This window comes from Melanerpes formicivorus, unplaced genomic scaffold (assembly GCF_026170545.1).
Source record: "Melanerpes formicivorus ecotype bairdi unplaced genomic scaffold, bMelFor1.0.p_v2 SCAF_8, whole genome shotgun sequence".
Classification (NCBI taxonomy): domain Eukaryota; kingdom Metazoa; phylum Chordata; class Aves; order Piciformes; family Picidae; genus Melanerpes; species Melanerpes formicivorus.
Window position 1 is genome coordinate 28,142,496 of NW_027142360.1, and position 16,316 is coordinate 28,158,811.

Here is a 16,316-nt window from a genome sequence, read left to right on the forward strand (position 1 = left end):
GACACCTCTCAGCTACACTCAGCTGCTCAGGGCCTCATCCAGCCTGGCCCTCAACACCCCCAGGCAGGAGGCAGCCACAGCCTCCCTGGGCAGCCTGGGCCAGAGGCTCAGCAGCCTCCTGCTGAGCAACTTCTGCCTCAGCTCCACTCTGACCCTGCTCTGCCTCAGCTCCAAACCATTCCCCCTGGGCCTGGCTCCAGACCCCCTCAGCAAAAGTCTCTCTGCAGCCTTCCTGCAGGATCCCTTCAGGTGCTGGCAGCAGCTCTGAGGTGCCCCTGGAGCCTTCTCCTCTGCAGGCTGCACAGCCCCAGCTCCCTCAGCCTGTGCTCAGGGCAGAGCTGCTCCAGCCCTTGGAGCATCTCTGTGGCCTCCTCTGGGCTCTCCCCAGCAGCTCTGTGTCCTTCTCCTGCTGGGGACCCCAGAGCTGGAGGCAGGGCTGGAGGTGAGGTCTGAGCAGAGCCCAGGGGCAGGATCCCCTCTGCTGCCCTGCTGCCCACCCTGCTCTGGCTGCAGCCCAGCACACAGCTGCCTGAGGGCTGCAGGAGGCACTGCTGGCTCCTGGGGAGCTGCTCAGCACCCCCAAGGCTCTTTCTCCAGGGCTGCTCTTAACCCACTCTGCACCCAGCCTGGGTTCAGCTGCCAGATCAGTGGAGCTGTGCCCCCTGGGCTCTGCAGTCCCAGAAGCTCTTACTCAGAGGAAGAGAAAATGAAAGTGAACTCTGCACAGGTCCTGAAGCTTTGGGGCTGCCATTCCTGCTCAGGACTGGGGTGGGTGCAGTTCATGCTGCAGGGGGGTTAACCTGACTGGAGATTTATCCTGCAGATGTACCCAGAGGCTGTTGGAGCTCTGGGAAGGGGTGAGGCACCCCAGGCTCGGTCTGTCCCCTGCGGAGCAGCAGCAGGGTGAGCTGCAGCGGTGTCCTGTGCTGTGTGCTGCTGCCTCTGTGCCATGACAGCTGCCCTTGGAGAGGGTCTCTCTTTCTCCCAGCACTGGAGCTTGTGGTGGTTTGGGGGATTTTTGAAGCCTTCTGTTTTAATGCCTGGCTGCTTCTGAGTGGAAGGTGGAGGGAAGCTTGGAGAAGTGTCCTGTGAGTGACTTCCCCTGGACCCTGCCTTTGCCCCAGGGTGGGTGCTGCTTGAGGCTTTACTTCCCTGCCTGCCACAGCAGCTGGTGTGCTCCCAGCTTGCTGTGTCCCCTGCTCAGACACAGAGTAGTTTAGGTTGGAGAAGACCTTGAAGATGAGCCCAGCACTGCCAAGTTCTCAGCACCACATCTGCAGCCTTTTAAACCCCTCCAGGGATGAGGACTCCACCGCTGCTCTGGGCAGCCCCTTCTAGGGCTTGACAACCCTTTGGGGCAAGAAATGGTTCCTAATGTCCAACCCAAGCCTGGCACAGCTTGAGGCCAGCCCATCAGGTCATGCAGTTTGCACTGGCTGTGCTCTGTAGTCGTGTGCCCCTCTGCCTGGGGAGCTGCAGCTCCCTGCTGTGCCTGCTGGAGGGGCAGGCAGTGGTGTGGGGGTTGCTCGGGGGGCTTTGTGCCGGTGCGTTGTGCTCCTGGGGCTTTGCTCCATGTCTCCAAGCTGTTACTCGAAGGGAGCTGCCGTGTCTGGAGGGCCCTTTGAGACTTCCTCAGTCAGCAGCCTGGGGAGCAGGGAGGGGGCAAGGCTGCAATTTAGGCAGCCAGATGTTTTGTGTCGGTGCCAAAGGGGGAGGGGGTGGCTCTGGGGTGGAGGGGCTGCTGTTGTCACTGGGCTGGTTGGGATCTTCAGCAGATCCCTATCTGCTTTCTGTCCTCTCCCCCTCCCTCCTGCCATGCCTGTGAGGAGATTGAGAACAAAGCATTCTTTGTTGCTTTGGCAAAAGGTATTTTTGTTGTCAGCTTGAGTTCCTTCATCTGAAGTTGGAGATAAGCTGCATGGAGCTGGGCAGGGAGTGAGGGCAGAGCCCTTGCTCCAGAGATGGGCACTGCCCTGGGCTCTGCAGTGTGGAGCAAGGGGCAGAGTGGTAGAGGAAGGCTGGTCTGGGGCACAAGCCACAGGCAGGGGTTGGGTTGGAAGGGACCCCAAAGCTCAGCCAGCCCCAACCCCCTGCCACAGGCAGGGACCCCTCCCACCACCACAGGCTGCTCAAGGTCTCATCTCAGCCTGGCCTTGAACACCGCCAGGGAGGGCACAGCCACAGCCTCCCTGGGCAGGATTTCTTCCTCCTCTCCAGTGTAACTCTGCCCTCCTGCAGTTGGCACTCAGCTGTCACTTGGGCTTGCTTTGGGCTTTTGTCGTTGCTCAGTGCTTCTTGTGAGGTGCTCGGAGAGGCTTTTCTTGCTTCCCCTGCTTTGTGAGAAGGAAGGGCAGGAAGGGTCTCACTCATCAGGTGTCTGCACATGGCCAACCCTTCCTGCAGAAGAGAGCAGGAAGGTGCCACAGCTGACTGTTTAAAAATGGGTCCTGGGAAGCAGGATCCCAACCAGCTCAGCATGGCTTGGTGGCTGTGGAGCTGGCAGTGTTAACCAGCACGGGTGCCTGGGAAATGGCAGCTGGAGAGGGGCATGGGGCAGTGGTGAAATGCCCTTGCCCATCAGAAAGTGGTCGTGTGTGGAGTTCTGCTTGAGTTTCAGCAGCAGTTCCTCACCTCGGGGCTACTCCATCCCTGTGTGTGCTGGCTCCGGGCTCCATCTGCCCCGCCGAGCCAGCCCAAGCCCTCCAATGGCTTCCGCGGGAGCCAGGGCAGAGAGCTCTGGAGGCTCAGCGGAGTGAGAGGCTGCAGCGTGTGCTGGGGAGGGCTTGGTAGCCCCCGAGGTAGCAGGGGCTGCTTAGCATACAAAGGGACTGAGGCTGTGGAGGAGCTGCTAAGCGGTGCAGCACAATGCTCCATCAGCAGCCGTTGTGCTGAGCTGGGATGGGATGGGTCGGGAGTGCCTGAATGAGCCTCGGTTTACAGAGCAGGCTGAGCAGAAAAGCCTTTTTCCTGGCTTAGCAGCACTGCCCCTCCACTGCCAGCCCTCTGTTTGCTCTCCAGATCCCTGCTCACCTTGTCCTGGGGATTCCAAGCTGAGGAGTTCCAGGCAGGAGGCGTTTGGGCTCTTCTGCTTCCAAGAAGCCTCAGGGGGACGCTGGAGCTGGTTGCCCGGAGAGCTGGTGGGTGTCCAGTGCCTGGAGGTGTCCCTGCCCATGGCAGGGGCCTGGAGGTAGTGGTAACTTCAAGGACCCTTCCAACCCCACCTGTTCTGTGGCTCTATAGCAAATGAAGTCTGTGCAGAGCTGAGACAGCCTTGGGGCTGTTCCTCACCCCCGTGCTGCCTCCTCGCCCGCTCCAGCCCTCGCCAGCGGTGCCCGCTTGCCGTGCTGGCTGGCATCCCTGCACCTCTCTGCTCTGCCCTGCTGCCAGGCTTCCTAAATCCCTGCCCACGACCTGGTGGCTTTCTAGGTGGTGTTTGGCTGCAGCACAGCATTTGCCTTTCGAGGAGGAGCAGGGAGCCTGGGCCCTTCCCTGCCTGTCTGCCAGCTGCAGAGGCCTTCCTCTGACTCCTGTGCTGCTGAGCTGCATGGAGCCAGGGCTGGGGGGGGAGACCTTGCTGAGTCCTGCACCTGGGCTTGATGTACCCAGAGCACCTGTCCTGGGGTGATCCTGGCATCCTGGAGTGCCCATTCCCTGCTCCCTGGGAGGCAGCCTGTTTGCTGCTGGCAGCTCTCTGCCTTACCACATAGCAAACCCCAGCCAGGAACCTTCTAGAAGTCTTCCTCTCTCTGCCCTTGTCCTTCACTGACCTCTGACCACACTTTTATCTCTCTTGACAAGATTCTTGGTCTCCTTTATCTGCTGTTGCCCTTCCCTCCTCAGTGTGGTTGTTTTCCCAGGAGTGCTGAGGCTCAGCCCTGGCAGATGTGTAGGACAGTCACACTCAGTCCAGTTGCTTCGGGTTGGGTTGTCTGGGGGGGTTGGGTTTGCCTTTTCCCCTTCAGCTCCACTCACACTGGGAAGCCAGTGGCAGGTAAACAGTGTGTGCACAAATCTGTCCTCAGCAGAGGGCAGGGAGCTGCAGTGGCTGCATTGGCACCCCACAAACAGCTGTGGGAAGGGCTCTGAGCATCACCCTCTGCTGTGGGGAGGACAAGCCAGCAGTAAGTAGCAGCTTCACACTGGGCTTGCTGTATGAAATATTAATGACCTTTTAAAGGTATTTGCACACTGCCAGGTACAAGTGAGACTAAATAGAGGGAAATGGCAAATACACTTCTCTGTCTTGGGCCTAAAGCTTCCTGACTGCCTGGGGACTGCTCCATCACCTCTAGACAAGGTTTGGTTCTGTAGGATTCAATCACTTACCCCAGCCTCTGAAAACTGTCACTGGTGGGGAGCAGACAGGGACTGGATTTACTGAAGTGGTGCTGCAGAGAGGTTTTCTCCTGTCTCGTGGTGCCCTTCGTGCTTGGCATTCTAAAGGCACCTCCAAAAGCCTAAATAATTGGAGATGTTTATGCAGACCCTGGCACAGGCTGCCCAGGGAGGCTGTGGCTGTCCCCTCCCTGGAGGTGTTCAAGGCCAGGCTGAGATGAGGCACTGAGCAACCTGTGCTGGTGGGAGGTGTCCCTGCCCATGGCAGGGGGCTGGGGCTGGCTGAGCTTTGAGGTTAGTTTTAAAAGTGCTTTAGGTTCTGGTGCTCTGCTGAGCCCAACCTGAGGGTGTCTGACTGCTGGCCTTGTGCTCTCTAGGGCTCCTGAGGTGCAGATGGCTCCTGCCTGTCTCACAGGCACACAGAATGGTTTGGGTTGGAAGGGACCTCAGAGCTCATCTACAACCTCCTGCCATGGGCAGGGACACCTCTCAGCTACACTCAGCTGCTCAGGGTCTCCTGGTCCCAGGCAGATGCTGAGCTGCCCTGCAAGGCCTCTCAGGGAAGCCTTACAACAGCTCTGGCAAGGAGCCTGGGGGTCGTGGTGAGGCTGGGAGCAGAGTACTAGAGGCTGCTCTTCCACTCCACACAAAGCAGTGCAGCCTCAGCACACAGGCACAGGGCTGGGGGCAGCCCAGAGGGCTGTGGCCAGTGGGGCAGAGTCTGGCTGCATGCCCTCACTCGAGTGGTGGTCTCCAGGGAGCAGTTCTGGGTGCAGTCCTGTCCAGCATCAGTGACCTGGATGGAGAGACAGTGTCCTCCCAGCCAGTTTGCTGATGGTACCGAGTGGGAGCAGTGGCTGAGACAGCTCCAGGCTGTGCCTCCCCCGGTGGGACTTGGCCAGGCTGGAGAGCTGGGCAGAGGGAGCTTCCAGGCCAGCTGAGAGGTGCCCATGGCAGGAGAGGGTGACCTCTGAGGTCCCTTCCGGGCCACCCCAGCCTCTGAGTCCATGTTTGTGCTGTGCAGATGTGCTTGCAGGGGGCAGAGGCCTCCTGCTCTCCCAGCAGCAGGGACTGGCACCCCCCCAGCCTTGCCTGGGGAGCTCTCTCCAGCTGCACCTTTTCCTGCAGGCCTTCTGCCTTGCCTCTCCTTTCCAGCGACCATTTCCAGCCTGCTGGGCTCCTGATCAGGATCTGTGTCCTGCAGCCACTGCAAACAGCATCTTTTTGTTGGGAAGCCTTTTCAAGCTGCTCCCCTCGGTGTGCCCTGGCAGCTGTGCCTCCCCTGCTGCCCGGGCTGCCCTTGCTCACTGCCTCGGACCACAGCCTGGGCAGCCAGGGGAGCCCGGGGGGGCTGCTGGGCTCTGTGCTGTGTGTCCCAGCGCCAGGAGCCCTGGGGATGCCACCCTGGAGCAGGCCTGCCTGGGGCTGCCGAGCAGATGGTGAATTCCCACGCAGGAGAGCGCAGGCTGCTGCCTCTGCCGCTGCTGAATTGCTCTTTCCTTTGACACAAGGCAAAGCTCAGTCCCGTGCCTGCCTCGCTGCAGGATGTGCTCAGCTCTGGGCTGCTCTCAGGCTCTGTGCCTAGGGGCAGGAGGCTGCTTGCATGGGGTAGGGCTGCTGGGAGAGCAGGAGGCTGACCTCAGGTCCGTGGCTGTTTGCTGGCTGTGTCGGTGTGGCCCTGGGGTTTGAAAGTCACAGACTGCAGCAATGGGAAACACTGACCCTGATTGTTAACCTGGGATGAGCTTGGGCCCAGAGGAGGTGATCCCAGGGCTGGAGCAGCTCTGCCCTGAGCACAGGCTGAGGGAGCTGGGGCTGTGCAGCCTGCAGAGGAGAAGGCTCCAGGGGCACTTCAGAGCTGCTGCCAGCACCTGAAGGGATCCTGCAGGAAGGCTGCAGACAGAAGGGTTTGGAGCTGAGGCAGAGCAGGGTCAGAGTGGAGCTGAGGCAGAAGTTGTTCAGCAGGAGGCTGCTGAGCCTCTGGCCCAGGCTGCCCAGGGAGGCTGTGGCTGCCTCCTGCCTGGGGGTGTTGAGGGCCAGGCTGGATGAGGCCCTGAGCAGCTGAGTGTAGCTGAGAGGTGTCCCTGGGCATGGAGGGAGGTTGGAGAAGCTGAGCTCTGAGCTCCCTTCCAGCCTGAGCCACTCTGTGGCTATGGAATAGGTTTGATCATCTGAGCTGGGCAGACTGCTGCTGCTTGTCCAGCCCTTGTTTAAGCACTGCTGCTTCCCAGAGCTGCTGCAGCTGCTTTCCAGCAATCTCTGACCTTGCAGTCCCTGTCTGTGGTGGATTCAGTGTCTGATCTCAGCAAGGGGCCTGGGTGTGCCTTTCAGGGGTTACTGTTGTTGATGGGATGCTGCAGGATGAGTTGCTGCATTCTTGAGGAGTACTTCATGGTGAATCACTGCACATGACAGGAAGTGGCTTGGTCACTGCATGGAGGCTGGGGGAGCAGTGAGGTCCCTGCTGTGTGCCTGGGGTGCTCTGGAGTTCACATTCCAGGCTTTCTGGTTCTTGTGATGGTTAACTCTGGAAGGTGCCAGGCACACAGCTGGGAAGGGAATCCTGGCATCTGTTTGGTGTGGGCAGAACTGTGCTTGCTGAGCCAGAGTCCCGAGCCTCCAGCCATCTGCAGAGGGGATGCTGCTTTGTGTGGTGCATCTTGAAGTGCCAGGTGGCATCCTGGTCCCCATGGGGCTGTGGGGCTTTCGTGGAAGAACCAGTTGGGTTTGGTTCCCCTGAAACTCTGCTTCTCTGAACTGGCCTCCAGACCCTTTCCCTGCAAGGGTTTGCACAGCTCTGAAGCTGAGCTGTGTCACCAGGCTGCTGGAGAGGAGCAGCATTTGCAATGCCACCTGTTTGCAGAGCTGAGATTAGGGCCCAGGGTGAGCTGTTCATAGCTCCTCAAGCTCTTGCTCAGAGCTGGTGAAAGAGCAGGGCTCAGGAGCTGGAGAAGCTTGGCACAGCCTGCAGCCCGCAGCGCATGGGGCAGGGGCTGGCAGGGCAGCGGTGTCTGAGAGCAGCTGGAGTGTTGTCAGCAGCTGCAAGATCCATGGAAGCACTTCCAGAAAATTGCTCTTCCTCTGCTCCTGCCAAGCACAGGGAGCAGGAGCCACAAATACCACTGCAGATGGCTTTGGCATCCTGCAGCCCTGGTGCCCAGGCCAGGCTTCTCCCTTGCGGCACTGGGCGTGAGTGTGGCACGGGGGCAAGGCACCCTCCCGGGCCCTGCCTCGGGTCAGCAGGGGTTTGGGGACAGCTCTTTGTGTTCCCACAGCCTGGCAGCAGCTCTCCCCCTGAGTGATGGCTCTGGAGTGCTGTCCCCTTTGTGAGCATGGATCTCTGTGGCTCCTGAGGGGCTGGCTGGCTCCTGGGGCAGGATCAGCCTCTCCATCACCACGGGCATGGCAGCTGTGTCTGTCTGCAGCCCTTGCTGCACTCCAGCAGCTCTGCTCCTGGGCCAGGTGGAGAGGGGTTGGGTTTAAACTCTGGGAGCTCTGTGCTGATCCCAGCTGTGTTTCCATGGGGACTCCCAAGGTTGGTGCTCTGGGTGGGCAGCTCCAGCTGCTGGCTCTGGGAGCTGACTCTGTGCCCTGGCACTGAACCTCACAGAGCCAGGAGCTGTCGGGGTTTTGGCACCATGTGCTTGGTAGACACTGAGGAGTTGTAACTGGAATTGTTTGTGAGGGGTGCTGAACGTTGAGCTGCTTACAGATCAGGTGTCAAGGCTCAGAGGCTGTGCCAGGTCCCCTGCTGAGGTGCCACACACGGTGCAGGGAGATGCCAGTCTGTCCTGAGGGGCAGTTCCTCCACTGGTGTCATTCGATAGCCCCAAGCAAACAACTCTCTTGTCAGCTGGCTGCAGGGGTGCAGGTGTCCCCCCTTGCAGCAGCAGATGTGGCCTCACCAGAGCAGGGAGGCAGGAGAACCTTCCTGGAGCTGCTGGATGCAATCCTCCTCGGCCATGAGGACACCCTGCTGGCTGGTGGGCAGCAGCACTCCCTGGTCCTGCTCCACCTGAGCAGCTCAGGGTACTCTGGGCTGTGGTTGGGAGATGCAGTCAGGCTGCATGCCCTGAACTTCACTGAAGTGGGGAGGGCTGTGTCTGGCAGCAGTGTGGAGCTGCAGTGCAGGAGGTGCAAGGGAGATGCCTGTGCTGGGTGACAGCTCCCTGGGGTGGGAAGGCAGAGCAGTGTGTGATGTGCCTGCTAACAGCAGCACAACTGACCTGGCACTGGATTGTTGCTGTGGGCTAGCCCAGGGTTAGGAGCTGCTCATGGAGGAAGTCTGTAGGGCAGGCTTGGGTTGATGATGAGCAAGGGGCCCCTTGTGAGCCGAGCCTGGATCCACTCAGCTCCAGCAGGGCAGCCAGGGGAGGGCTCAGCAAGTCCCCAGGAACCTCCACACTTGTAGGGCTCCTGGAGGGGAGGTCTGAGCAGAGTCCAGGGGCAGAATCCCCTCTCCTGCCGTGCTGCCCACACCTCTGAATGCAGCCCAGCACACAGCTGCCTCTGGGCTGGTTCTGGACTTGGGGCTGCAGCCTCCAAGGCTGCAGGGTGAGAACAAAGAACCCTTCAGTATTTTCTGTGGGACTTCCACAGCATAAAATACATAAACCATCTCCATGAAAATGTCTGGGCTGATGAAGGGGAAAAAGCCTTTTCCTGCAGCAGGGCCTTGATTAATGGATTGATTGTCTGCAGAGGTTCTGTCAGGAAGCCATATGGCTGGAGGGAAACAAAGAGGAAGTGCTTGATGTTGGGAATCTGACTTAATAGGGGTCCCTGAGGACAGAGAGTGGCTCTCAGCCTTACCTTTCCCACTCAGGTTGCAGAGTGCTCTGAGAAGAGCTTTGGTGCTGCAGCAGGGCTGATGAGAATGCAGCTCTGTGAGCAGTGTCAGTGCCTGCTGCTGCAGCAGCAGCACAGCTCCTCCAGCTTGAGCTTCCAAGCCCACCAGGCTTTGCCTGCACTCTGAAGCCCTCTGGAAGAGCAGCCAAGGAGCAGGAACTGGAGTGAGTGCTGGCTGCTGGGGGCTCAGCAGTTGGTCACTTTGCAGCAGGTGAAGGCAGCTTCAGCAGCTCAGAGCTCGGCTCTCCTGCTTTGTGCTGATGCTGTTGCTCCTCTCCAGCATCTCCATCCCTGGATGGGCTGAGGCACCAGTGAGTGGCACAGCCAGGTCCAGTTTGCTAAGCCAGAGCAGGTAAATCCCTGTGGAATGCTGTTCAGAAAGTCTTGGCTGGATCCATGGGCTGAGGCAATGGGAGGAGAGCTGCCTGCCAGGACCTGAAGGGATCCTGCAGAGAGACTTTTGCTGAGGGGGTCGGGAGCCAGGCCAAGGGGGAATGGTGTGGAGCTGAGGCAGAAGTTGTTCAGCAGGAGGCTGCTGAGCCTCTGGCACAGGCTGCCCAGGGAGGCTGTGGCTGCCTCCTGCCTGGGGGTGTTGAGGGCCAGGCTGGATGAGGCCCTGAGCAGCTGAGCCTGGCTGAGAGGTGTCCCTGGGCATGGAGGGAGGTTGGAGGAGCTGAGCTCTGAGCTCTCTTCCACCCTGAGCCATTCTGTGATCAAGGAGAGGAGGGGGAGCAGGACTGGACTGATCATAATGATCTCTTGTTTGTTGTAGCAGCTGAGCTTGGCAGCAGAGCTGACAGCTGTGCCTGGAGCCTGCCCTAACCCTGCTGCATAGACAGAGCCCTCTGCCCATCTGCACCTGCAGGTAAGGAGCTGTGGTCAGGAAGCTTCAGAGAAGAGTTTCCCTTCTCCTGTCTGCAGATACTTGAACATGCTAAGAGCTCTAAAGCTTAGACTTGACTGTGGAATTGTCTGGGTTGGAGTGATGGAGTCCAGCCATCACCTAACTGCTGAGAGGAATGCAGAGGAGGGACATGTTCCTGGTGCTCCCTGAAGGCTCTCTGGTTCAGGTAGAGTTTTGCTGTGGCTGAGGCTAAAGCCATCTCCCAGCCAGTGTGCTGCTGCTTGCACTTCCTTGCTTCACTTGCAGCCTCCACCTGGCAAGGGTCTGCACCTCCCTCCCCAGCCTTGGAGCCAGAGCAAAGCCCAGCAGTGCTCTGCCAGCTTTGTGCCTGGGACCCTGGAGCTTGGCTGCATTCTCTGGATGCCAAGAGATGCTTCTCATCTCTGCTGTCACTCCAGTGCCCTCTCTGGAGCTGAGCACTGCACAAAGTGCCTCTTGTTCCCTCATGTCTGCAGCTCTGGGATGCCCTTACCCTGGCTCAGGCTGGTGGGGGGGCTGAAGCTGGGGGTACCATGGGGGCTGCATCAGCTTCCTTCATGGTTTTTGGTGTCAGCCTCTCTGCTTTCAGGTTTAAGGGAATGTTCCTTCCCCTTCTTACTGCCCTCAGGAAATCTGCCCTTACACAGAGCTTGGGTCTTGCATGCAGATCATTTCTGGTGCCTGTGCTTTGGTTTTGAAGGCCATTTGAAGCCCTTACCAGGGGCTGTGGCCTGGAGAGTGTTTGAGAACCAGCAGTGCTGCCAGGGGATGCTCAGAACTTCAGCACTTGCTTGGCAGCTGGAGGCAAAGAGAGAATGGAGACAGTGTCTGGAAACAGAGAGAGGAACTGATCATAGCTGGTGGAGGGTGGTGTGTGCTACTTAGATGAAGAGACAGGGCTGGGGCCAAGGAAGAAGTTGTTCAGCAGGAGGCTGCTGAGCCTCTGGCACAGGCTGCCCAGGGAGGCTGTGGCTGCCTCCTGCCTGGGGGTGTTGAGGGCCAGGCTGGATGAGGCCCTGAGCAGCTGAGTGTAGCTGAGAGGTGTCCCTGGGCATGGAGGGGAGGCTGGAGGGGATGAGCTCTGAGCTCCCTTCCAGCCTGAGCCACTCCATGATAGCTTTTCTGTCTCAAAAGCCATTGGGATTGTTCTTTCCTCGGGCCCCAGCTCACTGCCTGCAAGGCTTTGGTGTGGCAGGCAAACCATTGGATGCTTCTGCTCAGTTTTGTTCCTCTCCTTTCATACTTCACTTGATGATTGCCCTGAGCTTGGCAGGGCTGCACTCCTGCTGCCCTTGCTGGGGAGGCTTTGCTGGGGTGCTGCACTTCCTGGGGGCTCTCCCTGTGAGGCTCCTGACACTTCTGAGGGCCTGCTTTGGCTTTGGTGTTTACTGACCACTGGAGAGCTCTGCAGTGCTCTGGTGGCTGTGGCAGAGCTCAGCTGTGGGTGTTAGGGAGGCACAGACATGCAGGCTCACCCTGCCAGGCTCCTGCAGCAGCTCCCAGGGTTGGTGCTTGCCCAGCCTGCGGGCAGCAGCCCAGGCAGCGCTTGGCACACGCTGGCATTGCCCTCTGCGGCTGCAGGCGTCTCCTTCTGATCCAGGCTTGTTTCTCCTCCTCAGGCTGCTCTGGCAGCTCTCTAGGCTGCTTCCTATGAAGGGCAGCTGCACAGTGTGGGGAAATGGAGACTTTGCAGGCCTGGAAGAAAGGAAAGCTTTACCTTTGGTGTTTTGGTGGCCAAGGAAACCTGCTTTGGTAGCTGGGGTCTGGGAGTGAGGGAGACAAAGCAGCTCAATGAGGTAAAATTGTCTCTCATTTCTCAACCCTGCAGCCCCTCAAGCTGCTGCTGAGCTCCCTCAGCACCAGACAGGGGAGGAGCAGGGCTGCCTGTCTCCACTTGCAGCGTAGCACTGCACTTCTCCGAGGAACTTCAGGCTTCTTCCACCTGCCCTTGCCCAGGTCTGAGGAGACTTCAGTCAGGAGTCTCTGAGCTGCTCCAGGAAGCCTCAGAAGCAGGCAAGGCTCTCACAGAGCAGGCCAAGGCTAGCACCTGGCACAGGATGGGGATGTCCTGAACAAAGCACCCCTTTGAGTTCCACACAGCCAGGCTTTGTTTCTTCACCACAAAAACCACCCCCCGAAGGCCTTTGTGCTTCCAAGCAGCCCCAGAGGCTTCAGACTCCCAAGTGCTGCTGCAGACAGTTCCCTGTGGGTTGTGCCCCTGTGCTGGTGAGGAGCTCTCACTTCCAGAGGGGTCTGCTCCAGCTCACCACCAGTGCAAAAGAACTGCAGCTTGTGCCCTTCAGCTCTGTTTCTTACCCAGGCTTTGCCAGCAGCTTGGCTTATCAGGAAGGAAGGGGAGCAGAGTGCTGGGCTGCCAGGAGCCACTGCGTTGTGCTTACTGGATCAGTGCTGAGCACACTTCCAGACAAGGGCCAGGCCTCTCCCTTGGCAGCAGAGTGGGCATCTTGGCCACAAGCAGCCTGCAGGGCTGCCCAGGTTGAGTCTCCTCAGCTGGGTACATTCAGGCAGTTTGTAGAACTGCAGAGTCACTTTGGCTGGAAGAGACCTCTGAGAGCAAAGATCAGAGAGCTGAGCCCTGGGGAACACCACTGGGGAGGTGCCAGCTGGAGCTGCCCTGCTGCCCACAGCCCAGCTGCCTCCTGCTGTCCCACGCTGACACTTGGCCTACTTGGCCTGGCTGCTCCGGGCAGCAGGCAGGGGGTGCCTGGCTGGCAGTGTCTGCTGCTGAGCTCTGCTGGCAGTGGCTTCTGCTGGGCTGCTCTGGGTAAGGATTCCTGCTCCAGTGAGGCCCTGCAGTGCTCCAGGTCCCCCCCAGCGCTGCCTCCCTGGGCACTGCGCCCTGCCGGCTGATCCCCATCTGCTCTGAGCCATGCAGGGCCCTGGGGGGTGGCACTGGGGTCTGAGTGCTGGGGCTGGGACTCACCTCTGCAGCAGAGGTTTCCTGCAGGCTACCCAGGCATGGCCCTGGGCCAGGCACAGATCTGGGAGCCTGGAGCTTGCTCTGCACCTTCCCTGGGGCAGCTCCCAGCCCCTCTGCTCGCAGAGGCCTGGCACTAGCAGCACAGGCTGGGGAGCTGTTGGGCATATCTCAGAGCTCTCTTCAACTCTCCTCTGCTGGGCTCTTTGAGAAGGTCTGGGGGCAGTCTGTGTCTGAGTGTGGCACTAATGTTCCAAGGCAGACTCCCTCAAGGATGGTCTTCTGTTGGGCCAGGGCAGCATCCCTGGCACCTCTGTCTGGCAGAGAGCTTCAAGGCTAAAGCTAACCCAGACTAGAGAGCCAGTGCAGGGGCTCCAAGGGGAGAGCTGTTCCATCAGGTCCCTGAAGGGAGCTTGTCCTCTCTGAGAATGTCTCCTTTTGAAAACAATCCAAACACCAGGGCCTAGGCCTGGAGCCTGAAGGGTTTGTGCCTCTTCTGCTGCACTCTGCATCTCCTCTCATCTTGCAGAAGTGTCAGCAGAAGCAGGGAATCCCCAGGGGGCTGTTGGCAGAGCAGGGTGGAAGGTCTGACTGTGCTGCCTGCTGGAAGCAGAGCACAGCAAGGCTTTGATGCTGGCTCCTGGAGCAGCAGCCTTGGTGCAGCTCACTTTGCTGCCCTGGAGCAGCTCTCCTCTTCTCCTGCTCTTTGCTTCCTCTTTCCCTCCCCTCGGTGTTTAGCCATATTAGAGAGGCAGAGCTGTGAGCTGCCCTGCATGCTGCTGCTGTTACTGCCTGGAGGTTGCTGTTCTCATGTGCTGCATGCTCACTGCCAGCCAAGAGCAAACCCAGGCCGTGGGAGCCCTGGCAGGCAGCAGAGAGTGCCTGGAGGGAGGCACAGGGCTGCTTGGGGCTGCTGGGCACAGCAGGGGGGTGCAGGGCAGGCACTGGTGCCAGCAATGCCTGCTGCAAAGGGATGTTCCTCTGGCATGGAGTGAGAGTCATCCATCTGCTACCTGCCCTCACCTCTGCCATGCTGCTGCCAGCCACCCAGCCCCTCCCTGCAGCAGTGCCCAGCAGGGAGGCTCTCAAGGGTGGCACCACTTGGTGCTGCCTCTGGCAGGGTTGTGCTGTCCCCTCTTGGTCATTCCATCTGGTGGTGGCTGGAATGGAGCTAGGGAAGGGAGAGCTCTGTGTAACACCACCTGCAGGTGATGCTTCAGTCCTAATCCTGAAGCAGATCAGGGGCTGGGATTTAGTGGTTAAAGCTGCTTGAAGCAGGTCCAGGCTGTTAGCAGAGCAGATGCTGTCTGAGGAGCTGGAAGGGCTGGAGTGGAGGCTCTGCTGTGCTGTACTTCTCCTCAGTACAGTGCTCTGCTGGGGGTGGCCTGGCTGGAAGCTGGGAGAAACAGAGATCTTGGGACTCTGACTCTAGTGCTTTCATCATGAGAAGGACACAGAGCTGCTGGGGAGAGTCCAGAGGAGGCCACAAAGATGCTCCAAGGGCTGGAGCAGCTCTGCCCTGAGCACAGGCTGAGGGAGCTGGGGCTGTGCAGCCTGCAGAGGAGAAGGCTCCAGGGGCACCTCAGAGCTGCTGCCAGCACCTGAAGGGATCCTGCAGGAAGGCTGCAGAGAGACTTTTGCTGAGGGGGTCTGGAGCCAGGCCCAGGGGGAATGGTTTGGAGCTGAGGCAGAGCAGGGTCAGAGTGGAGCTGAGGCAGAAGTTGTTCAGCAGGAGGCTGCTGAGCCTCTGGCACAGGCTGCCCAGGGAGGCTGTGGCTGCCTCCTGCCTGGGGGTGTTGAGGGCCAGGCTGGATGAGGCCCTGAGCAGCTGAGTGTAGCTGAGAGGTGTCCCTGGGCATGGAGGGGATGAGCTGTGAGCTCCCTTCCAGCCTGAGCCACTCCATGATAGCTTTTCTGTCTCAAAAGCCATTGGGATTGTTCTTTCCTCGGGCCCCAGCTCACTGCCTGCAAGGCTTTGGTGTGGCAGGCAAACCATTGGATGCTTCTGCTCAGTTTTGTTCCTCTCCTTTCATACTTCACTTGATGAATGCCCTGAGCTTGGCAGGGCTGCACTCCTGCTGCCCTTGCTGGGGAGGCTTTGCTGGGGTGCTGCACTTCGTGGGGGCTCTCCCTGTGAGGCTCCTGACACTTCTGAGGGCCTGCTTTGGCTTTGGTGTTTGCTGACCACTGGAGAGCTCTGCAGTGCTCCCATTCCACCCCCAACCCCCTTTCCTCTCTCCTTTCTGTGTCTGTTGGTTTTCCTCTCCTTCTCCTCTCAGTTCCCTGTGTGCCCTGTGCTGGGGATTTGTTCCTTTGCCCTCCCCAGGTCTGCCCCACTGCAGCTCTGCGCAGTCCAGCAGCATCATCAGATTCCATGCTCTGGGTGTAATCCTGCTCTGCTCAGATGCTAATCTCCTGTAACTAACTTGGAGCTGTCTCTCAGGTTGTCCATTCTCTGCTGCTTCATTCTTCAGCAATGTTGTCCTTGGCTGGCTCCCTCCTGTTGCATTGCTGTGGTGCAGCAGCCACTTCTCTCACAGCATCAGTGCTGGCTGGGGGCACTGAGCAGCTCCCTGCAGTCCCTTGGGGCTCTTTCTCTGGGGGCTCTGTGATGACTTGGAATGCCTCAGGCAGCACAGTGCAGGGAAGCTGTAGGTCTGTCTGCAGGGCAGGTGGACACTGCTGAGCTTGGGCTGGGTGGTTCCTGCTGGTGCCTGAAGGAGAGGAGCCTGTGTGTGCTCAGCAGCTGTTAGAGTGGCCTGGGTGAGGCTCAGATCTGGGGACACCACTACCAACAGCAGAATTCTTCTCTCTTCCAGCTGCTGAGCCATCTCCAGCAGAGCTGCAAGGATGACCTGAGGCATCTGCATTCATGGCTGGTGGGTGACCTGGTGAACCATGGAGCTCAAGGTATGGGTGGATGGAGTCCAGAGGATCGTCTGCGGGGTCACGGAAGTCACGACATGCCAGGAGGTGGTGATAGCCCTGGCTCAGGCCATTGGTAAGGCAGGCTGGCACCTGGGCAGCAGCTTGGCTGGGGACTGAAGCCAGGGGAGGTGGCAGCAGAGCAGAAGTGTGGCATGCAGAGTGCAGTATCTTCACAGCCCTTTGGTTTGAGGCTGCCAGGGTGTGGCAGACACTGAGTGCTCTGCTGGGGAGCACCCTGGGCTGCAGAGGCTGCTGAGGTATCCCTGCTGAGGCCCCAGCACTGCAGAGTGCTTGCTTGGCTTTCACAGCCTCCTGATTCCTGTGCCCTGTTGGGAACAGCACAGATCAGTGAGGCTGAGCCCTCAGCTTCTGCTCTTCCTGCTG

At 59.3% G+C, this 16,316-nt stretch overlaps 1 protein-coding gene across 4 annotated transcripts in view; it reads left to right on the forward strand.

Annotated features, from left to right (window-relative positions):
- The window catches only part of RASSF8 (Ras association domain family member 8), a 31,517-nt gene that overhangs the window by 4,652 nt on the left and 10,549 nt on the right, over positions 1-16,316 (forward strand). For 2 of the 4 annotated variants that reach the window (XM_068142866.1, XM_068142869.1), the window contains exons 2-3: positions 9,956-10,048; positions 15,824-16,005. In XM_068142866.1, coding sequence (XP_067998967.1) covers positions 15,903-16,005 — 103 coding nt within the window. In that variant the 5' untranslated portion in view covers positions 9,956-10,048; positions 15,824-15,902. The remainder of the gene's footprint in view (positions 1-9,955; positions 10,049-15,823; positions 16,006-16,316) is intronic. The other 2 variants (XM_068142867.1, XM_068142870.1) reach the window with 2 other exon arrangements.